The sequence below is a fragment of the Colobus angolensis genome, unplaced genomic scaffold, assembly GCF_000951035.1.
Source record: "Colobus angolensis palliatus isolate OR3802 unplaced genomic scaffold, Cang.pa_1.0 Scaffold22, whole genome shotgun sequence".
NCBI classification, from domain to species: Eukaryota; Metazoa; Chordata; class Mammalia; order Primates; family Cercopithecidae; genus Colobus; species Colobus angolensis.
In genome coordinates, this window is record NW_012115377.1 from 3,823,799 (window position 1) to 3,846,245 (window position 22,447).

General features: G+C 55.2%; 2 protein-coding genes across 3 annotated transcripts; one reads left to right on the top strand and one right to left on the bottom strand.

Annotated features, from left to right (window-relative positions):
• Positions 1-586: 586 nt before the first annotated feature.
• CRB3 (crumbs family member 3) lies at positions 587-3,552 on the top strand. Its single transcript, XM_011943532.1, has 5 exons — positions 587-697; positions 942-1,117; positions 1,875-1,948; positions 2,800-2,943; positions 3,285-3,552. The coding sequence occupies exons 2-5, from the start codon at positions 1,036-1,038 to the stop codon at positions 3,354-3,356; spliced, it is 372 nt and encodes a 123-aa protein (XP_011798922.1). The 5' UTR covers positions 587-697; positions 942-1,035; the 3' UTR covers positions 3,357-3,552.
• Positions 3,540-18,850, bottom strand: DENND1C (DENN/MADD domain containing 1C). 2 transcript variants are annotated; one of them, XM_011943530.1, is made up of 23 exons: positions 18,721-18,850; positions 17,184-17,248; positions 17,056-17,099; positions 16,866-16,915; positions 15,655-15,774; positions 15,498-15,567; positions 14,245-14,325; positions 14,085-14,150; positions 13,945-13,998; positions 13,721-13,831; positions 12,720-12,820; positions 12,589-12,634; positions 12,367-12,468; positions 12,157-12,282; positions 9,890-9,994; positions 8,416-8,506; positions 8,279-8,319; positions 7,295-7,366; positions 6,620-6,664; positions 5,180-5,287; positions 4,911-4,978; positions 4,565-4,772; positions 3,540-4,449 (listed from the first exon to the last, which is right to left on the bottom strand). In XM_011943530.1, exons 1-23 carry the CDS (start codon positions 18,735-18,737, stop codon positions 3,835-3,837), a joined length of 2,406 nt encoding a protein of 801 aa, XP_011798920.1. In that variant the 5' UTR covers positions 18,738-18,850; the 3' UTR covers positions 3,540-3,834. The 2 variants fall into 2 exon arrangements, with proteins under 2 accessions (XP_011798920.1, XP_011798921.1); XM_011943531.1 differs by lacking the exons at positions 17,056-17,099; positions 17,184-17,248.
• Positions 18,851-22,447: the final 3,597 nt, after the last annotated feature.

Genomic DNA, 22,447 nt, shown 5'->3' on the forward strand with positions numbered 1-22,447 from the left:
ATGTGGGCCAGGCTGATCTCGAACTCCTGGCCTCAAGTGATTCTCTTGCTTTGGTCTTTCAAAGCGCTGGGATTACAGGATCACGCCACAGTCCCGGGCTTATTTTCTTCTTCTTCTTCTTCTTCTTTTTTTTTTTTTTTGGTAGAGAATGAGGCCTCGCTGTGTTGCCCAGGCTGGTCTCGGACTCCTGGCCTCAAGCGATCCTCTTGCCTCAGCCTCTCAAAGTGTTGGGATTACAGGTGTGAGCCATTGCGCCTGGGCAGGTGTTTTTTCTCATTGAGCGCTCACCCATCCAAGTCTGGCCTAGGCAGGAGTGCCTCGTGCACGGGTACATACATACCCCGTGCGTCTCCACACCTGTGCGCTCCTACACATGGCTCGCAATGCAGGTGTGAGGTTCCCCTCACACCTGCTTGCTTCCGCGGACTCCCTCCCCGCATCCCCGTTAAGGGACTGGGGTCCAGTTACAGGTGCGCCCGCAGCGCGGCCCCGCCCCCTTCTTGGCTCCGCCCTCTTATCGAGGCTCAGGTGCACAAGCCGGAAGTGCGCTCTCCTCCCAGGTGAGTGACTAAACTTTCCGGGTCACGTGAGCGGGCGGAGCCGGTGGGATCGGACCCAAAGACCGACCGACGGACCGAGGGTTCGAGGGAGAGGCACGGACCAGGAACCTGAGCTAGGTCAAAGACGCCCGGGCCAGGTAGGAAAGCAGGACGCACCGCTAGGCCTGCGCCCTCGCCCGTCCACCCTACCCGTCCCGTCCCCTTCCTTTCCCCAGCCCAGGAACGCGCTCCCGGGAGTTAATCTTTAATCGCTGACCTCTGGCGGCTGGGGCGGGGCGGGACTCATGGGTGCCCTGGCGCCAGTTGTTTCTCCTGTGGGCCTGCGCCCGGGTCCAGACCCCGATCCCAATGCCCAGGCCTCTCTCCTTCTCCTGCCCCCAGGTGCCCCGTCGCAGGTGCCCCTGGCCGGAGATGCGGTAGGAGGGGCGCGCGCGTGAAGCCCCTTCCTCGGCGCTGCCAACCCGCCACCCAGCCCATGGCGAACCCCGGGCTGGGGCTGCTCCTGGTGCTGGGCCTGCCGTTCCTGCTGGCCCGCTGGGGCCGAGTCTGGGGGCAAAGTAGGTACCAGCTGAGAGCTCTGGGGGGAGGGGTCCGGATTCCTGGATCTCTGCTGGGGACGTGGCTTAGAAGCGCTGGGTATCTGGGGCACAGAGAGGGTCAAGAATTGGGAAGCGGGTAAGAAATACCTTGGGGAGGGGTCTACAGGGTTAGGGCTCAGGGAGATTAAGATTTCTAGTTTCTTCCTTGGACCCTGGGAGTTGGTCTAGGAGACCTGAGTTCCTGAGCGAGGTGGAATTGTGTGTGGTAGTGGAGGCTCCTAAGTAGGACTTGGTGGGAGGTAAGGGCTGTGGACCTGAGTCCTGGCATAGTGCAGGTGTTTTGGGTGAACTGGGAGCTGGGAGGAGGCCTGCCAAGCCCGGTGGACCCGGTTGGCTGAAGGTGTAGACCCCAGCCATTCAGTCATAGATTTGTTTTGGGAGCCTGGGGGGAGGTGTGAGTCAGACAGTCCAGGGAAAAGCTAGGCCCGCCCAGATCCTTAAGGGCCCAGGGCCAGGTGGTGAGTGGGGGAGGGTTGGACTTCCGGACACCCTACTGGGCTCTGCTGGGCTGGGTTGGGGGGTGTCCAGAGGAGCAAACACCCGAGGGACAGGTCCTGCTTGCAAGGCGCCCACTGTCTCTGTGCGAATGAAAGGCAGAGTTTGAACTGGGACTTGCTGTGGGGAGGTGAAGGGGAATGCCCAAAGCAGGTGCCCATGGGCGGGGATGGGAGAGAAAGATGGAGACTGATTTATTCTCTGCCTTCAGCCTCCACAGTATTGACCCCTTCTGCAAATGACAATAACACTGTTGTGCCTTCACCCACCAGCTCCAGCTCCAATGGCAACTTGGTGAGTTGGAGGTATATGTGGGAAGATGGCAGCAAGGATGTTATCCAGGGGTCACACATATAGCATGTAGAGAGGACTGGACACCCCCTTCCCCCAGAGGTGGCAGGTCAGGGTGGCTTTGGAGAGCTCTAAGTAGGAGAGACCTGAAGTCTTAGACCAGGAAGACTAGGAGACCCTAGAGGGAGTAGGCAGGAATACTGTAGCTGTCAGATGTGGGGGCTCAGGAACCCCATATGCCTCTCAGGTGGGTGGGGAAGCAAGGAGCTCAGACTTGGTAGATATGATGAAAGCAGGAGTCCCGGCTGGGCACGGTGGCTCACACATGTAATCCTAGCACCTTGGGAGGCCGGGGCAGGCAGATCGTGAGGTCAGGAGTTTGAGACCAGCCTGGCCAACATGGTGAAACCCCATCTCTACTAAAAATACAAAAAATTAGCCAGGCAGGGTGGCGCACGTGTGTAATCCTAGCTACTCGGGAGGCTGAGGCAGGGATAATCACTTGAGGCCAGGAGGCGGAGGTTGCAGGGAGCTGAGATCGTGACACTGCACTCCAACCTGGGTGACAGAGCAAGACTCTGTCTCAAAAAAAAAAAAAAAAAAAAAAATAGCCCAAGTCCCAGACATGGCAGGTGCTTGTGAGGGGTGTCCCAGACATGGCAGGTGAGGGGGAGCCTTAGCACCCCAGATAAGGTAGGTAGGGATCCAGGAAGACCCAGTGTGGGGCTCAGATTACCAAAAGTGGCAGATATATGTGTGTGTTGTGGGCTGGGGGGTGATGAGGGGGGTGCAATTCAGGTGGAGGTGGACAGGCTACCCAGGCCGGGTGATTCACACCTGTCCCCTCTCTGAAGTCTCAGGGGGCCATCACTGCTATCATTGTGGTCTTCTCCATCCTGGCCATCTTGCTCCTGGCTGTGGGGCTGGCACTGCTGGTGTGGAAGCTTCGGGAGAAGCGGCAGACGGAGGGCACCTACCGGCCCAGCAGCGAGGAGCAGGTGGGTGCCCGTGTGCCACCGACCCCCAACCTCAAGTTGCCGCCGGAAGAGCGGCTCATCTGAACGCTGGGGCCTGCTGCAGTCACCAATACTGCCCAGGACTGCGGGGTGCTGGCTTGTACACTGCAGCTGCCACCGAGACACCAGCCTCTGATGGCTCAGGAGGACTTGTGGGGAGAGGCTGGGGGCACCCACCTGGTGGGCTCTGTGCAGCATGTTGCCTCTGCTTGGCTGTGCCTGCAGCTCAGGGTGCTGGGGCTCGGGACCCACCTCCCCGCTTGCGGAACCAACTTTTCTCTGTGTGTCCTGCAGGCTCCACAGCCCCCTCTCCTTTCTTTCAGTTCTCCCATGCAGCTGAGGCCCGGGCCCCTCAGGACTCCAAGGAGAAGGTGCGGGGCTGCCTGCCCATCTAGGTCCCCTCTCCTGCATCTGTCTCCCTTCATTGCTGTATGACCTTGGGGAAAGGCAGTGCCCTCTCCGGGCAGTCAGATCCACCCAGTGCTTAAGAATAGCAGGGAAGAAGGTACTTCAAGACTCTGCCCCTGAGGTCAGGAGAGGATGGGGCTATTCACTTTTATATATGTATATAAAATTAGTAGTAAGATGTAATAAAAGCTTTATTGGTGTGTTTGAGCTGGTGGGAGCATTAGCTGAGATGGAAGTCATGAATGCCGAGAGGAACTGTAAGGTTGCTGGGATTCTAGAGGAGCAGGAGGCTTCCTGGAATTCCCCGCTATGAGTCAGTTAGAGAGGCTGCCCTTGGAAGACAGAGGTGAGTGGGATGGATTTCTGAGCAGAATGAGGGCACCAGAGAAATTCACCAGGAAAAAACCAGCTTTGGACTCTTGTGGCTTTACTGAGGGACTGGGGTCTCTCCCGGATCCCTGATTCTTAACCCTCAAAGCACTTCTTAAGATCAGCGACTCTGGGCCGGCTGCTGGGCTGGAGGTTTTGCCAGTTGCTGGTGGATGTAGCAGGGGAAGTCAGGGCTCCTGGTTCCTCGAGTGGCTGGAGGTGAGCGTGCTCTGCTAGCAGGGCCTTGGGAGACCGGGCTCTGGGGTCCTCCAGAGAACTGGGGTCTGAGGAAGGATCAAGGGGCTGGGACGTCCAGGCTATATCAAAGTTGGGCTTTGTGGGGGCCAGAATTTGGGGGCTTTCTGGAGGGCTGGGCTCAGTGGGTGCAGTGGAGAAGCAGGAAGCGGGGTTTTCCTGGGTTCTAGAATCTTCAGCTGCCTTGTGGGAAGGGGCGAGATGAAGAATTAGGGGCTCTGGGAGAGGAGAGGGTTCGGGGTCCCCTCGGCTGCTTGGGTCTGCAGAAGCTGTTGAGGACTGGGATGGAGAGATGACTTCTTGGTCGGACTCTGAGGGTATTAGCTGGGACCTGGGGTCCTTTGAAGAGCTGGTGGCATCCAAAGATGAGGTGTTTTGCAGGGATGGCAGGGACAGGGGCTGGGCCTCTGGCTCTGGTAGTTTCTTATCGTCTGGTTGCCATCTTGGTATGTTAGGCTAGGTGGGATGGATAGGGAAGTTGTGGCTTTTAGATGGCAGAGGGGCTGGCAAGTTGGATGGACCATTAGGGGAAGACTTGGGGCGGGGTTGGGGGAGTGGGCGAGGCTCTCACCAGGCTGAAGCAGCTGTCCAGGTCTCCTCTGTGACAGCAGTCTAAACTCTGGCTCGGTCTCAGGCTGCCTGCACTCTTGGCTCCCACGCTAAGACTGTCCAGAATCTCACTCAACAAATCCAGTTCTTCTCCAGACCCTAAGAAGCTGCTGTCCAGAGCTTCTTCTGCCCATGGGCACCCCTCATCCTCAGGACTCAGGGGGGGTGTCCTGGGTGAGGATGGGCAGACTCAGATATTTGCCCGAGACCCCCCCAGCCCTGGTCAGGCTGCTCTGGAGTTCGGGGACCCTCTTCCCCATCAGTCCTGGCCTCCCACTTTCAACACTGCTGTTCCCTTTTAGCCTTACCCCACCCCTGGGGGCTCGGAAGGTCCCTCTTCCAGCTGGCGTCTCCTGCTGGGGCGAAGGGGCCGGTTCTGCAAAGGGTGGGGGTGATAGGACCTCAGGAGACTGCAGAATCAGGGGGCTGAGGCTTGCTGAAGGAGGGTGAGTGTGAAGTGGGTGCCACATATTAGGGAAGTTGAAGAAGGAGGTGAGATGTCTGGATGGGGACTGGGATGGATGGAGGATTCAGTGATAATTCCAGGTGTGTGCATGGGGGAAGGGGGCGCTCTCACCTGTCCAAAGTGCCGAGTGATTGGGAGGCGTTGCTGCAGGCGGTCTGAGCGACTGGTGAGGGCTGGGGCCCTCAGAGAGCCCCCCCTCTGTAAGATAGAGTCCCCATCCTAGGAAGAGAATGCATGAACTGGGAACCTCTGCCATGAAGTCTCCCCATCACCCCCTACCATTGGTCTTTAGTTAGTCTTTTTTTTTTTTTTTTTTTTGAAGACTTGGCCTCCCAAAGTGCTGACATTACAGGAGTGAGCCACCGCGCCTGGCCTTTTTTTTTTTTTTTTTTTTTTTTTAAATGAAGCTTCACTCATGTTGCCCAGGCTGGAGTGCATGGTGCAATCTTGGCTCACTGCAACCTCTGCCTCCCAGGTTCAAGCGGTTCTCGTGCCTCAGCTTCCCAAGTAGCTGGCATACACCACCATGCCCAGCTAATTCTGTATTTTTAGTAGAGATGGGGTTTCACCATGTTGGTTAGGCTGGTCTCAAACTGCTGATCTCAAGTGATCCACCTACCTCGGCCTCCCAAAGTGCTGCGATTACAGGCGTGAGCCACCACGCCCGGCCAGTCTTCTTCTTCTTCTTCTTTTTTTTTTTGAGACAGAGTTTCTCTCTATCACCCAGGCTGGAGTGCAGTGGCACGATCCCGGTTCACTGCCCTCGACCTCCTGGGTTCCAGCAATACTCGTGCCTCAGCCTCCTGAGTAGCTAGGATTACAGGTGCCCACCACCACGGCTGGCTAATTTTTGTATTTTTTTTAGTAGAGACAGGATTTCTCTTTTTTTTTTTTTTGAGACGGAGTCTTGCTCTGTCGCCCGGGCTGGAGTACAGTGGCCGGATCTCAGCTCACTGCAAGCTCCGCCTCCCGGGTTCACGCCATTCTCCTGCCTCAGCCTCCCAAGTAGCTGGGACTACAGGCGCCGCCACCTCGCCCGGCTAATTTTTTGTATTTTTAGTAGAGACGGGGTTTCACCGTGTTAGCCAGGATGGTCTCGATCTCCTGACCTCGTGATCCACCCGTCTCGGCCTCCCAAAGTGCTGGGATTACAGGCTTGAGCCACCGCGCCCGGCCAGGATTTCTCTATGTTGGGCAGGCTGGTCTCAAACTCCTGACCTCAAGCGATCGGCCCTCCTTAGCTTCCCAAAGTGCTAGGGTTACAGGAGGGTGCCACTGCGCCCAGCCAGTCTTCTTTTTTTTGAAACAGGGTCTTTCTCTGTCACCCAGTCTGGTGTGCAGTGGTGCTGTCTCAGCTTACTGCAACCTCCGCCTTCTGGACTCAAGCAATCCATACTCAGCTAATTTAAAATTTTTTTTTGTGGAGACAAGGTCCCACTATATTACCCAAGCTGGTCTCAAACTCCTGGACTCAAGCGGTCCTCCTGCCTCGGCCTCTCAAAGTGCCAGGATTACAGGGGTGAGCCACTGAACCTGGCTGGTTGGTCTTACCTTATACATTAGAAGGCTCTGCACCCCCTTCAAGCCACTCTTGGCCTATAAAGCAGTGGAGAGAGAATTACCCGAGGGTGGTGGGATCCTGGGCATTTGAGAGCTCAGCCTTCTGTCCCCTAAGATAGCTTTATTTTGCCATCTGCGTGTCTCAAATATGTTCACCACCCGCCATACACCACCTAAGAAGTCAATGCAAACTATCACCCCTTTACTAATATAAAATTAGTATTCCTGGAGGAAGTCATCCCCAAATAAAATGTGGAATGGCAAAACAGGGCAAGGTGTTCCTGTCTCAAAGCGGTGAAGAATAAAATCGCATGGACAATTTTGAGCTGCAAAAACTGGCCCCAGGAAATTTCTGAGCTTGGGAGAAAAAAGGCAGAACCTGGAATTGTGGCATCCAAGGACAAAGAATGTTTGCCAGTGAATCTTGGCTGTCAATTTTACAGGGGGGTTGGGGGGTAGGATTCCAACAAAAATGAGGATAATAAATAAAAAAATAAAAGGGGGAAGAGTTGTTAAGGGTTTAACTGCTGGTTCAGTTCTGATTAAATCATTTGTGTTTAAAGTGTCTGCCAGGGTCAAAATACTCCATCCTTGGGAGGACAAAGTGTCCTCCGTCCCCTCCCCCTCGTCACCCCAGCGAGAGTGGCCTGTCCAGCTCAGCCTCACCGAGCGGTACATGTTCTTGACTGCTGGTTGGGTCTTGGCCTTGACTGAGTGCAGGAGGGCACCACCACCTTTCTGCAGGAGAGGAGACACCAAGTGGGAGGGGCTGGGGCCAGATCCCACCTCCCTATCGCAGGTTGTGTGATGCTGATCAAGCCCCTTTCCCTCTCTGAATCTCCATTTTTTCGCCTCTATAAATGAACATGATCGTAGTCATGACCCTACCTGCTGACTGTTGTGGAATTAAATTAAGCCAGTGAGACACACTTAAGTGTTTTTTGTTTGTTTGTTTTTGTTTCTTGAGATGGAGTCTCAAAGAACAGAGGTTTTTTGTTTGTTTGTTTGTTTGTTTTTGCTGAAATGCAGTCTCACTCTGTCACCCAGGCTGGAGTGCAGTGGTGCCATCTCGGCTCACTGCAACCTCCGCGTCCCGGGTTCAAGCGATTCTTCTGCCTCCACTTCCCGAGTAGCTGGGACTACAGTTGCCTGCCACCACGCCCGACTAATTTTTGTATTTTTAGTAGAGATAGCATTTCATCATGTTGGCCAGGATGGTCTTGATCTCCTGACCTTGTGATCTGCCCGCCACAGCCTCAAACTCCTGATCCCAGGCAATTCGCCTGCCTCAGCCTCCCAAAGTGCTGGGATTACAGGCGTGAGCCACCGTGCCCAGCCAAAAAGCAGTTTTTGAGACAGGGTCTTGCTCTGTCACCCAGGCTGGAGTGCAGTGGCACAATCTCAGCTCACTACAACCTCCACCTCCTGGGGCTCAAGCCATCCTTCCACGTTAGCCTCCCGAGTAGCTGGGACTACAGCCACACCTAGCGAATTTTTGCTTTCTTTTTTTTTTTTTAATTTAGTAGAGATAGGGTTTCGCCATGTTGTCCTGGCTGATCTCAAACTTCTGGTCTCAGCAATCCTGTCTCCACCTCCCAATGTGTTGGGTTTACAGGCCTAAGCCAAGGCCTATTGTTTTGATGGTCTTACCTTTAGATTGTCTGCCCAGAGCTGATAGGATCGAACGGTCCCTGGGGTAAGGAGAGAGTGTGGTGGTCACCAAAGGCTGGCTGAGGCTGGGGGTGCTGGTGGGTGGGGGGGACCTGGGGGCTGGACTCAGGGCTCACCTGAGGAGGCCCCGCAGCTGGTGATCTCCTGCTCGAATTGATCTGAGAAGCCCTCCCCATTGTTGAGCTTCTCCAGTCGGGCTTCGATGAACTGGGGTGGGGGATAGTAAATCAGAAGCAGCAGGAGACACATCTGAATGCCAGCACTTCGCAGCCTGCCTGCTATCAAGATGTAGAAGCCATCTCTGGCCTCCAACCTGCCCACCCCCAAGCACCTGGGAAACTGGAGCCCACTTTATTTTTTATTATTTTTTTTGAGATGGAGTCTCACTCTGTCACCCAGGCTGGAGTGCAGTGGCACGATCTCAGCTCACTGCAAGCTCTGCCTCCCCGGTTTAAGTGATTCTCCTGCCTCAACCTCCCAGTAACTGGGATTAAAGGTGTGTACCACCATGTCCAGCTAACTTTTATATTGTTTGTAGAGACAGGGTTTCCCTGTGTTGGCCAGGCTGGTTTTGAACTCCTGACCTCAGGTGATCTGCCTGCCCTGGGCTCCCAAAGTGCTGAGATTATAGGCGTGAACCACTGCCCCTAGACCAGAGCCCACTTTAGGAACCAGAGATCCCACCTTCTCCTCTCTCCCCAAGTCAGGACCTGTCCCCAGGGACCAAGCCCCGCCCCTTTCAGGGACCCAGAAATTGATTTCTGCCTCCTCTAGACCTACCCACCCGCTCTCAGTGAGCCAAGAGTAGGTTGACCCCATCTTTAGGGATCTTGTGGTCCAAACTACCTTCTCCCAGGGGCCTAGCAGTCCAGCCCCACCTGCCACCCCTCCCCCCATATCCCTAGGACTCAGGAAATCCTGGGATTTCACAGTCAGGACGCGTCCCCTCTGGAGTCCAGCTCGGGCCACCACCCCAGTCCCAGAAAGATACCCGCTTAGGGACCTGGGAATTTGGTTCCACCCTGATTTCTCTCAGGGACCTAGGAGTAGGTCTTGTCCTCCAGGAACCCAGGAGTTGGGGGCTCCCATGTTTTTGTTTTGTTTTGTTTTGTTTGAGACAGAGTCTCGTTCTGTCATCCAGGCTGGAGTGCAGTGGCATGATCTCGGCTCACTGCAACCTCTGCCTCCCGGGTTCATGCGATTCTCCTGCCTCAGCCTCCTGAACTGGAATTACAGGTGCAACCCATCACGCCCAGCTAATTTTTTAATTTTTAGTAGAGATGGGGTTTCACTATGTTGGTCAGGCTGGTCTCGAACTCCTGACCTTGTGATCCGCCTGCCTCGGCCTCCCAAAGTGCTGGGATTACAGGCATGAGCCACCGTGACAGCCGGGGGCTCCCATCTTTAGGAATCCAGGAGTTCAGTCCTTCCCCACTTGGGAACCCTGGAGGAGGGGATCCTGCTGGACCGTCTACAGCCATACCCTCAGGGACCCAGGAGTCTGCCCTCAACCCTGCCAGTTCAGACAAGCCCTCAGGGTCTCAGCAGTCCACCTCCAGCCCCAGCTGGACCCTCAGGGCTCTGGCATACCTGTTTGAACAGCTGCAGGTGCACAGCCCGCCGGTGGAAGGCCTGCAGAGGTGCCCCAGGCTTCTGGGCCAAGAAGGCTTCCTCATTGAAGGTCACTGGCTGGCCCTGGAAGAAGCGTTGGAGTTCTGAGCTCCCTGGGGTGTTCCTGGCCCTCCCTCATTCTACTATATATTTATGTAGCAAACATTGATTAGGCACTTGCTGTGTGTCTGACCCTGTGTGGGGCCTCATGGATGGCAGGGAGGACTTAAGCTGTTTTGTTGTTGTTTGGTTTGTTTGTTTGTTTGTTTTGTTTTTTTTTGAGACAGAGTCTCACTCTCTCGCCTGGCTGGGATGCAGTGGCACAATCTCAGCTCACTGCAACCTCCGCCTCCAGGGTTCAAACGATTCTCCTGCCTCAGCCTCCTGAGTAGCTGGGACTACAGGCACGTGCCACCACTCCCAGCTAGTTTTAAATTTTTTGTAAAGTCAGGGTCTCACTGTGTCACCCATGCTGGAGTGCAGTGATGTGATCTTGGTTCACTGCAGCCTCTGCCTCCTGAGCTCAAGTGATCCTCCCACCTCAGCCTCTCAAGTCGCTGGGACTACAGGTGTACGCCACTATGCCCGGCTAATTTTTGCAGTTTTTGTAGAGACAGGGTCTCACTATGTTTCCCACACTGGTCCAAACTCCTGAGCTCAAGCAATCCACCCACCTTGGCCTCTCAAAGTGCAGGGATTACAGGGTGAGTCACCCACCCGGCTGATTTAAGTGTTTATCTTGAGTAAGGTGGAAGACCTGCAGGGCTGTGGGCAGGGGAGGGAAATGATCTGACTTAGGTGTTCACAGGTGACCTCTGGTCACTGCGGGGAGGACAGACTCTGGGAGATAAAGCAGAAACCTGCTTGCAGGGGGCCGGGTGCGGTGGATCACACCTGTAATTCCAGCACTCTGGGAGGACGAGGTGGGTGGGTCACCTGAGGTCTGGAGTTTGAGACCAGCCTGGCTAACATGGTGAAACCCCATCTGTACTAAAAATACAAAAATTAGCCAGTGTGGTGGCGCATGCCTGTAATCTCAGCTATTTGGGAGGCTGAGGCAGGAGAATTGCTTGAACCTGGGAGGCGGAGGTTGCAGTGAGCTGAGATTGTGCCACTGCACTCCAGCCTGGGCAAGAGAGCAAGACTCTGTCTCAAAAAAAAAAAAAAAAGAAAGAAAGAAGAAGGCTGCTTGCGGAGGAGTCCCGGGGGAGAGATCAGTGCATTAATTTTAGGCAAACAATGACAGGGTCCAGACTAGGGCGGAGACAGAGGAAGTGGGTGGTCTGTGTGGAGATTTGGGATGCAGAGATGACAAGAACGTCAGATGCTCAAGTGATACTGGGACCCCCTGCCCCAACGATTTTATAGCTTGGTTGTGAAAAACAGGGGAGGGCGCTTCAGAGATCGAGGCCCTGGCTTCAACATTCACCCACTGTGGGACTGCTCCAAAGCCTTGGTTTCCTCATATGGAAAATGGGACTACTGCAGTATCCATCTCAAAATGTCATGAGCATTAAATGAGATAATAGCAGCAGTAGGAGCTAGCATTTATTGAGTGCTTGCTGTATGCCAGGTACGATTCAAAGTGCTGGGAAGATGCTGATTCACTGATTCTAATATCCTTTTGGGTGGCACTATTGGGGTCCCATTTTACAGAGGGGCAAACAGAGGCACAAAGTAAGCACTCCATTAATGCTACCTATCATTATTTTTTTAATTAAAAAAATAGAGACGGTCGCCGGGCATGGTGGCTCACATCTATAATTTCAGAACTTTGGGAGCCCAATGTGGGCAGATCACCTCAGGTCAGGAGTTCGAGACCAGCCTGGCCAACATGGAGAAACCCCATTTTTACTAAAACTACAAAAATTAGCTGGGCGTGGTGGTGCGCACCTGTAGTCCCAGTTATTCGGGAGTCTGAGGCGGGAGAATCGCTTGAACCCCGGAGGTGGAGGTTGCAGTCAGCCGAGATCATGCCACTGCACTCCAGCCTGGGCAACAGAGTGAAACTCTGTCTCAAAAACAAACAAACAAACAAACAAACAAACAACAGATGGGGGGGGTCTCACTGTGTTGCTCAGGCTGGTCTTGAACTTCTGGGCTCAAGCAATTCTCCCATCTCGGCCTCCCAAAGTGTTGGGATTACAGGCGTGAGCCACTGCGTCAGGCCATCTACCGTACCTATCATTATATTACGATTCATTCAGGAACCCAGAGACCTCTCCCGCAAGGGCCCCGCTGCTCACCGGGCTGCAGACGAGTGCATCGCGGTACCCCCCGAAGAGCAGGGCCTGCGCTTTGAGGAAGAGACGGGACACCCCTTCCCCGGGGGCCAGGGCGACCTTCCTGAGTCGGAGCCTCAGCAGGGACACCTGAAGCACAAGGGAGTGGCCCTGAGTGGGCAGGTGTGGAGCCCTCGCCTCCCGGGGCAGGAAGGTGGGAGGGGCGACACCGACCACGTCTGGAGGCAGCGCCTGCACATCGTTAAATGTTGTCTCCAAGGTATTGGCGTCGACGTTCAGCACCACGACGTCCTCCAGAGCTTTTTCTCGTACTCTCTGCGGAAAAGCGGGGCCGGCCGCTCAGAGTCCGAGAGTCCTTGGCAGAGGAGGGCATCTGGGGATTTAGAGGGAGGGGGAACCCTCACATCCCCGCCGTCTGGGTGGATACGCGCTCACCTCGGCGAGACTGGCGTGCACTCCAATGAGGTAGGGCATGGGCGCGCTGCGGACCGAGGGGACGGGGTCATGCAGGCACCGCCTCCAGGGCCTGCCCCCAGGCCCTGCCCCTCCCAGCTTCCCTCGCTCACCAGCAGTAGTCCAGCAGGTGTGGGGGCAGCGTGGGGATCAGCACGTGCTCCCAGCGCATGGGGTACAGGAGAGCGCAGGACGCGTGGACGCACGAGGTCAGCTGGGGGGCGATGGCGGGGCGTGAAATCATGGCCTGGACCCTCTAGCGCGGGGGTCTCTTCCAGCTGCATTTCCCACCTCCCCAGTCTCCTGTTCCCCCTTCCCGTCCACTGCTGGGTAATGAGTGACAACTCGAACCCTTTTAGAAATCATGTGGAGACCAGGAATTTGGCTACTTAACAGTGCTTTAAGCAGGTGAAGCCAGGACTCATCCTGTCCTGATCCCTCTCTCTACGGGGCGCAGTTAATAGGCAACACCCCTGAGTCTTCCCGCATACGGGTGGAGCAAGGACTGAGCCTCCACGCACTCCACCCCGAAATAGGTGGAGCTATGATGTAGCCCGCCCTTGTCCCGCCCCTAGGGGTGGAGCCACGACCTAACCCCACCCAAAGAGGTGGAGCTGGAATGCAATCATGTGGCCCCGCCCCTAGGGGTGGAGCCAGTCTCCAACTCTGCCTTTGACCCTGGGTCTCGGGGTCCCTGGGAGTATGAGTTTCTAGTTGTTATCTGAGTCCCTGTGTTTCTAGGTCCCTCGGTATTCGGGTCCCTGGGTCCCTGGATCTCTGAGTCCCTGAGTCCCTGGGTCCCTGGGTCCCCATGTGTATAGGTCCCTAGTTCTCAGTGTACCTGAGGGTCCGGAGAGGTGGAGCCAGACCTGTTGTGGCCCATAGTAGGTGCAACCTGAGCACAGTACTCCCAAAAAGGAGGAGCTGAACGCAGCCCCCTCCCACGAGGGCGGGGCCAGAATTCAACTCTCCGAGACCTTCGAAGGGGCGGGGCCAGCGCTTCGCCCTCAGGTCTCGCGCAATCGGGTTAGAGCCAGGAATCAGCCCCGTTGTCCCGCCCCCAGGGGCGGAGCCAGACCCTGCTCCCACCCCGGCCCGGCGGGCCCCGCCTCACTGTGCTAAGTTTGCTGGCGGTGAGCAGGACTCTTCTCTCCGCCAGGAGCGCCGCGAACAGCGCCACGATGTTCTCGTCAGTCACGGCCACCACCAGCTCCGTTAGGTTCCTCTGAGAATCAGAGAGATGCGCTGGGCGTGGACTGGCCCCTGGATCTTGCATCCCCGGTCCGGGTTTCGGGACCTGTTCCCATCCCCAGAGACCCCTCCCGGGTCCCCACTCACGTTCTCAGGGATGGATGGCAGGCGGCCGGAGTCCGGGGCCACGAAGCAGGACAGCTGGTGGGGGTATTGGCAGGGGGATCAATCAGGAGGCTGGCCTCATCTGGACCCTCGACCTTCCAGGGTCCCCGAGCCCCGCTCACCGGCTTGCTATTTCCCGGGGTAGGGGGAGGGATACCCTGCCCGCTGGAGACGGTCACTCCGCTGCCCTGGGGAAGAGGCACGATTCTGTGGTCATCAGGGCTGGGGCGCAGCCTTCCCATCCACCTAAGTTCCAGCGTCCAGGGAATGGGAGCTACTCACCAGCTCCAGCCCCACTGAGGCCTGGGGCCCAGACAGGGACTGCTGAAACAGATTTTGAAGAAGTTCCTCTGCCTCGGAGACCTGGGTGGGACGTGGAGGGGCGGGGGTGGCTGAGCCAGATGTGGGGATTGGGGATTCCGAGGGCTTTAAGTAAGCTTGAGTGGTCTGGGAGGGACCAAGGGCTCAGGTCAGGCCTGGGAGGTTTTTTTTTCTTTCTTTAAAAGAAATTTAATAATAATAATAATAGAGACAAGGTATCTATTAGAGAGGTCTCTAATAGAGACCCGCCCAGGCTGGTCTTGAACTCCTGGGCTCAAGGGATCCTCCTGCTTCGGCCTCTCAAAGGGCTACAATTACAGGCGTGAGCCACCGCGTCCGGCGTTTAAAATTTTTTAATATAAATGTTTTCTTGTAGGCCGGGCGTGGTGGCTCACGCCTGTAATCCCAACCCTTTGGGAGGCTGAGGCATGCGGATCACCTGAGGCCAGGAGCCCGTGACCAGCCTGGCAAACATGGTGAAACCACGTCTCTATTATAAAGTACAAAAAAAAAAAAAAAATTAGCCTGGCTGGTGGGCCAGGGTCTTGCTCTGTGTCCCAGGCTGGAGTGCAGTGCTGTGATCATAGCTCACCATAGCTTCGAACTCCTGGGCTCAGGCGATCCTCCCACCTTGCTCTCCTGAGTAGCTGGGACCACAGGTGTGCGCCACCACGTCTGGCTAATTTTTCTTTTTTTTTTTTGAGACGGAGTTTCGCTCTTGTTGCCCAAGCTGGAGTGCAATGGCGTGATCTCGGCTCACTGCAACTTCTGCCTCCCGGGTTCAAGCGATTCTCCTGCCTCAGTCTACGAGCAGCTGGGATTACGGGCATGTGCCACCACACCCGACTAATTTTTTTTTGGTATTTTTAGTAGAGACGGGGTTTCACCATCTTGGTCAGGCCGGTCTCGAACTCCTGACCTCAGGTGATCTGCTCGCCTCTTCCTCCCAAAGTGCTGGGATTACAGGTGTGAGCCACCGAACTCGGCCAATTTTTTAAAAGATTTTGTAGAGGCAGGGTTCTCACTATGCTGCCCAGCTGGTCTCAAACTCCCAGGCTCAAGCGATTCTCCCACCTCAGCCTCCCAAAATGCTGGGACTACAGGTGTGACACAGTGTGCCCTGCCAGGCCTGGGAGATCTGAAAGGGAGGGGTTGGGAGGTTGGGGGGGTGGGGGCTGGGACTCCCACCGGAGTGAGAGAGGGGCTGGTCTCACCTGGTCCTGGGCTAGGAGGTCTCCCACTGTGTTCAGTAGCTTGTAAAACACCTCGAACCAGGGCAAGTGGCTGTGGAGAGAGGAGACAGTTTCCACGAAGTGTCCCCAGGCCTCGGCCTTTCCCATCCCCCCCGCATCCAACCCCCATATCCCGCACCTGAGGATGCAGAGACAGCTCTGGGTACCCGCCCGCAGGCGGCAGAAACCAAATCTGCGGTTGCCGGCAAGGTCTGTGAGGGCGAAGGTGAAATGCTGCACGACGGGGCTGGGGGGCTCCCTGGAGTGGGAAGGGCTGTTAGAGAGACTTGGACATCCCAGCTGTCTGAGGATGTCCCCCCTCCCCAACAAAGTTCCTGGGATCTTGAGTGTATGGGTCTCTAGTCAGGATCCCTGCAAGCCTGGGTCCCTGGGTCTCAGAATCCCTGGGTCCCTGAATCTCTGGGTCCCTGGATCTCTGAGTCCCTAAGTCCCTGGATCTCTGGGTCCCTGGATCTCTGGGTCCCTGGATCTCTGGGTCCCTGGATCTTCTTGGTCCCTGGATCTCTGGGTCCCTGAGTCCCTGGGTCCTTGAGTCCCTAGGTCCCTGGGTTCCTGAGTCCCTGAGTCCCTGGATCTCTGGGTTTCTGGATCTCTGGGTCCCTGGATCCCTGAGTCCCTGGGTCCCTGGGTTCTTGGGTCCCTGAGTCCCTGCGTCCCTGGGTCCCTGGGTTCCTGAGTCCCTGGGTCCCTGAGTTGCTGAGTCTTTGGGTTCCTAAGTCCCTGAATCCTTATGTCCCTGAATCCCTGAATCCCTGAGTCTCTGGGTCCTTGGGTCCCTGTGTCCCTGAGTCTCTGTGTCCCTGTGTCCCTGAGTCCCTGGGTCCCTGGGTCCCTGGGTTCGTAAGTCCCTGGGTCCCTGAGTTTCTGAGTCTTTGGGTTCCTGAGTCCTTGGATCCCTTAATCCCTGAGTCCCTGGATCCCTGTGTCCCTGAGTCCCTGAATCCTTGAGTCCCTGAGTCCCTGGGTCCCTGTATCCCTGAGTCCCTGAATCCTTGAGTCCCCGAATCCTTGAGTCCCCGAGTCCCTGAGTCCCTGGGTCCCTGGGTCCCTGAGCCCCTGAGTCTCTGAATCTCTGTGTTCCTGAGTCCCTGAGTCCCTGGGTCCCTGGGTCCCTGAGTTGCTGGATCTCTGGGTCCCTGAGTGTCTGAATCCCTGGATGCTAATGCATATAGGTCCCTAGTTCTCAGGGCTTCTGAGCGCCGGAGTCTTTGAGTCTCAGGGTCCTCGAGTGTATGGGTTTCCAGATGTCTGAGTCTCTAGGTGTTGAGTCCTTGGGGCCCCTGAGAGATCTGAGTCCCTGAGTCCTTGGATCTCCCCACCCTTCCGTACCTTTCCACATCAAAAGGGAAGCAGAATTTAGGCACCATCTGCATAGCTTCCTGGAGGTGAAGAAAAGCGCAGACTGCTTGGCCACTGAGATTGGGCACTGCCTCCCTAGGCTCCAGGTCCAAGAAACAGAGTCCCCTCCCCCTGGGGGACCAGCCCTGGCCCTGGGGGAGCAAGGAGCCAGCTTGAATACCTGGTCGCTGAAGTCTGGAGGGAACTGCCGCAGGATGGGGGGATCTGTAGAAGACAGCAGGCCTCTAAGTTCAGTGACCCAGGCCCACCCTCCCCTCCCACTCCCTCACTCCCAGGCTCCCAACTCACCCTCCTGCAGGGAGGCGGGGCAGGCCGCTTCGAAGAACCAATCAAACACGGCAGGGGCACCCCCTCTGTGGGATGCAGAAGGGGTCCAGAGACTTGCTTCTAGGCCTGTGTGGTTGTGTCTGCCACTTTGCACACAAGCGTGGTTGTGTGTGCCTGTGCCACAAGGTGCATCGGCATGTGCATGACTCTGGGGCTTTGTGGCTGTGAGTGTGTGGTTGTGTGAGGCTGTGTGTGCAGCAGTGTTAATGGTGCACACAAGTACAGGATGGAGTGAGAAAGTGTGACCGTGTGTGTGTGGTTGTGTGTGATGGTGTGTGGCTGAGTGCGTGGCTTGTGTGAGCAGGCAGTGTGTGTGTGATCCTGTCTGCTGTCTGCCTGAAAAGACCAGACTGTCCCCTGTATCTGTGGGGTGGAACTGCACAGATATAAAGGACAGCCTGTGCAGTCTAAAGCTAAGTGAATGACATCTATCTATCTATCTATCTATCTATCTATGTAATTTTTTTGAGATGGAGTTTTGCTCTTGTCACCCAGGCTGGGGTGCAGTGGCACAATCTTGGCTCACTGCAACCTCCGCCCCACCCAGGAGGTTCAAGCGATTCTCCTGCCTCAGCCTCCCTGTAGCTGGGATTACAGGTGCCTACCGTTATGCCCAGCTAATTTTTGTATTTTTAGTAGAGACAGGGTTTCGCCATGTTGGCCAGGCTGGTCTCGAACTCCTGACCTCAGGTGATCTGCCCACCTTGACCTCCCAAAGTGCTGGGATTATAGGCATGAGCCACTGCATCTAGCCACGACATCTGTATTTTCTTGTGTAGATGTGAGTGTGTGTGCCCGAGCAAGTGAATGACGTCTATATTTTCCTGTACAGCTATGAGTGTCGCTGCATAACTACGTGGGCTGTCTATGTGTCTCTGTGTGTGAGACCCCATAGAACCCTGGTGGCTGATCCCACATGTCTCATCAGAGGAAGGAGGGCAGGATACCTAGGTACTTACTGTAAGCCCTGCGATCTCTGCTTTCCTCCTCTGCCCCCATATCAAGCAGAAGATGCAGCCTTGGGCTCAAGGAGACAGACAGGGAGATCAGCTGCAGACACACTGTCCTGCCCAGTTGCACACACAGTCTCTGCCATGGGGCACCCCAGCACTTCACCCTCACGCTGACACAAGTCACACACGATCACCCACTCACATGAACACCCAGCCTCCCCTCTGCCCTGATCGCCCCCCCTGTGCCCCCCCGAAGCCATCAGTCAGACATACCGAGGACAAAGCTCAGAGGGGTACATGCATCCACAGAGCTACAGACAAAATCACAGGAGCTGAATATAGAGAGAGAGACAGGAGGGGACCGAGAGTGGCCTGTCCCAGAGTGGAGGTCATAGCAGAGGCCCGTGGAGTATCTGATTCCAACCACCTGCCCCTGCAGGTCACTGCACCTCCCGGGCCTGCTCCATCCCCAGCTCCCCTCTGCCCCGGCTCAGGCCTGGCCTGGGAATCTTGTACCAGAGAATGAGGGATGGGGAGACTCTTACTCAGCTCTGGATTCCATGGTCCCTGCAGGGCCAGCCCAGCGGGGCCCTCTCCCCAGGGGTCCTGGGGGCCTGTGTTTGCTGGGCCCCAAGCCGGCTCAGCTTCCTGTGTGGCTGAGAGAGGAAGTTTAACGGGTGACGTCCCCGGACAGAGGCCCTGCCCCCACCCCCTGTGAGAAACCCAGGCATCCTGCCTGCTAATTATGTTGGGGATGGGTGGACAATAAGTGGTCAGCCTGGGAAGGCAGACCCCCAGGTCCGTCCCCGCCAGGCTGGACTGTGTCTGGTCCCCCATATCGTGCCTGGGCCCTCATCTCTCCTTCCCCGCTCCGCAGCAGCCAAGATTCACAGTCTGTCTGTTAATAAAATGCCTCCCCGTCTCTTAACTCTTTTTTCCCTTGGTCCATTTGGCCTGGATGGTCACTGGTGGACCACCAGAGGGAGCCACCTGTAAAGTGGATGGTGGGGGTGCCACGGACCGGGACAAAGAGCACAAAGTACAGGCACAGGGACAGACAGACACGGACAGTTACACACTCAGGAAGTCACCAGCACAGGCAGACCTAGTCCAGAACAGCCAGAGACGACAGACATGGAGAGATAGGGAGTCCTACAGCCGGATCGTAGTCCCAGGCCGGGCACAGTGGCTCATGTCTATAATCCCAGCACTTTGAGAGGCCGAGGTGGGAGGATCACTTGAGCTCAGGAGTTCGAGACCAGACTGGGAAACATGGCGAAACTCCGTGTCAACCAAAAGCTACAAAAATTATAGCTGGGTGTGGTGGCACGCACCTGTAGTTCCAGCTTACTCAGGAGGCTGAGCCAGGAGGATCGCCTGAGCCTAGGGAGTTTGAGGCCGTAGTGAACCAAGATTGCACTACTGTACTCCAGCCTGGGCAACAAAGTGAGATCCTGTCTCAAAAGAAAAAAAGAACTTAGTCACAGATACACACCCATTGTGCATAGAAAGACAAGGCAGATGGATCACTTGAGATCAGGAGTTTGCGACCAACCTGGCCAACATGGTAAAACCCCATCTCTAAGTTCAAGGCTATAGTGAGCTTTGATTGCACCACTGCATTCCAGCCTGGGTGACAGAGCAAGACTCTGTGTTTAAACAAAAAAAAATTAAGGCTGCTATGACAAAATATCTGCAACCTCTGCCTCCCAGGTTCAAGCGATTTTCCTGCCTCAACCTCCTGAGTAGCTGGGACTACAGGTGTGCGCCACCATGCCCAGCTAAGTAGCTAGCTACTTGGGAGGCTGAGGCAGGAGAATCGCTTGAACCTGGGAGGCAGAGGTTGTAGAGAGCCAAGATCGTGCTATTATACTCCAGCCTGGGTGATAAGAGCAAAACTCAATCTCCCCACCCCCCAAAAAAGAGAGATGGGGTCATACTCTGTTACCCAGGCCAAAGTGCAGTGGCACCGTCATAGCTCACTGTAGCCTTGACCTCCTGGGCTCAAGTGATCCTCCCACCTCAGCCTCCTGAGTAGCTGGGACTACAGTTGTGTGCTACTGTACAAACAATTTTTTTTTTTTTTTTGAGATGGAGTCTCACTCTGTCGCCCAGGCTGGAGTGCAGTGGCAGGATCTCAGCTCACTGTAGCCTTGACCTCCTGGGCTCAAGTGATCCTCCCACCTCAGCCTCCTGAGTAGCTGGGACTACAGTTGTGTGCTACTGTACAAACAATTTTTTTTTTTTTTTGAGATGGAGTCTCACTCTGTTGCCCAGGCTGGAGTGCAGAGACACGATCTCGGCTGGCTGCAACCTCCGCTCACTGCAATCTCCGCCTCCTGGGTTCAAGTGATTCTCCTGCCTCAGCCTCCCAAGTAGCTGGGATTATAGGTGCCTGCCACCACACCTGGCTAATTTTTGTATTTTTAGTAGAGATGGGGTTTCACCATGTTGGCCAGGCTGGTCTCGAACTCCTGACCTCAAGTGATCTGCCTGCCTCAGCCTCCCAAAGTGCTGGGATTACAGGCGTGAGCCACTGCGCCTGGCCAGCTCAGCTAATTTAAAAAAATATTTCTGTGGGCCGGGCACGGTGGCTCACACCTGTAATCCCAGCACTTTGGGAGGCTGAGGCGGGCGGATCACCTGTCAGGAGAGCGAGACCATCCTGGCTAACACGGTGAAACCCTGTCTCTACTAAAAATACAAAAAATTAGCCGGGTGTGGTGGCGGGCGCCTGTAGTCCCAGCTGCTCTGGAGGCTGAGTTAGGAGAATGGCGTGAACCCGGGAGGTGGAGCTTGCAGTGAGCCGAGATTGTGCCACTGTACTCCAGCCTGGGCGACAGAGTGAGACTCTACCTCAAAAGAAAAAAAAAATTTTTTTGTAGAGATGGGGTTTCGCTTTATTGCCTGGTCTGGTCTTGAACTTCTGGCCTCCAGCAATCCCCTGACCTCGGTCTTCCAAAGTGAATGGGATTACAAGTGTGAGCTACTGTGCCCAGCCTGTTTTTATTTTTATTTTTAATTATTATTTTAAGAGATAGGGTTTCCCTCTCTCTGTCTCCTAGACTGGAGAGCAGTGGTACCGTTATAGCTCAATGCAACCTCTAACTCCTTAGCTCAAGTGAGCCTCCCACCTCAGCCTCCTGAGCAACTAGGATTATAGACACAGCCGCCACACATGGTTAATTTTGTTGTTGTTTTTTGAGACGGAGTTTCGCTCTTGTTGCCCAGGCTGCAGTGCAATGGCATGATCTTGGCTCACTGCAACCTCCGCCTCCCTGGTTCAAGCGATTCTCCTGCCTCAGCCTCCCTAGTAGCTGAGATTATAGGCACCCATCACCATGCCTGGCTTATTTTTGTATTTTTAGTAGAGACAGAGTTTCACCATGTGGCCAGGCTGGTCTGGAACTCCTGATCTCAGGTGGTCCACCCACCTCGGCCTCCCAAAGTGCTGGGATTACAGGTGTGAGCCACCGCGCCTAGCTTTTTTATTTTTATTTTTATTTTTATTTTTTTAGAGACAGGGTCTCCATGTGTTGCCCTGACTGGAGTGCAGTGGTGCGATCACAGCTCTTTGCAGTCTGGAACTCCTGGGCTTGTGTTATCCTCCCTTCCCAGCCTCCTAAGGAGCTAGGACTACAGCAATGTGCCACCACACCCAGCTAACTTCTTAGAACAATTTTCATAGAGACAGCATCTTGCTATGTTGCCTAGGGTGGTCTCAAACTCCTGGCCTCAAGTGATCTTCATGCTTCAGCCTCCCAAAGTCCTGGGATTACAGGTGTGAGCTACAGTACCTGGCCGAGTCAGTAGCATTAATCTTCAAATCTCTCTCACTTGCTGGGACTCCTGCTTTTGTCCTCACCTCTTCTCTGACTCTGATCCTCTGTCTCCCTCTTATAAAGACCCTTGTGATTATATTGGACCCACCCAAATAATTTGCCATAATCCTTTTATCTTAAAATCCTTTACTTTTCCCGGCGTGGTAGCTCACACCTGTAATCCCGGCACTTAGCGAGGCTGAGGCTTGAGGTCAGAAGTTCAAGACCAGCCTGGGCAATATATCAAGATCCCGTCTCTACAAAAAAATCTAAAAAATATCTGGGTGCAGGCCAGGTGTGGCGGCTCATGCCTGTAATCCCAACGCTTTGGGAGGCTGAGGTGGATGGATCACCTGAGGCCAGCAGTTCAAGACCACTCTGGCCAACATAGTGAAACCCCATCTCTACTAAAAATACAGAAATTAGCCAGATGTGGTGGCGCATGCCTATA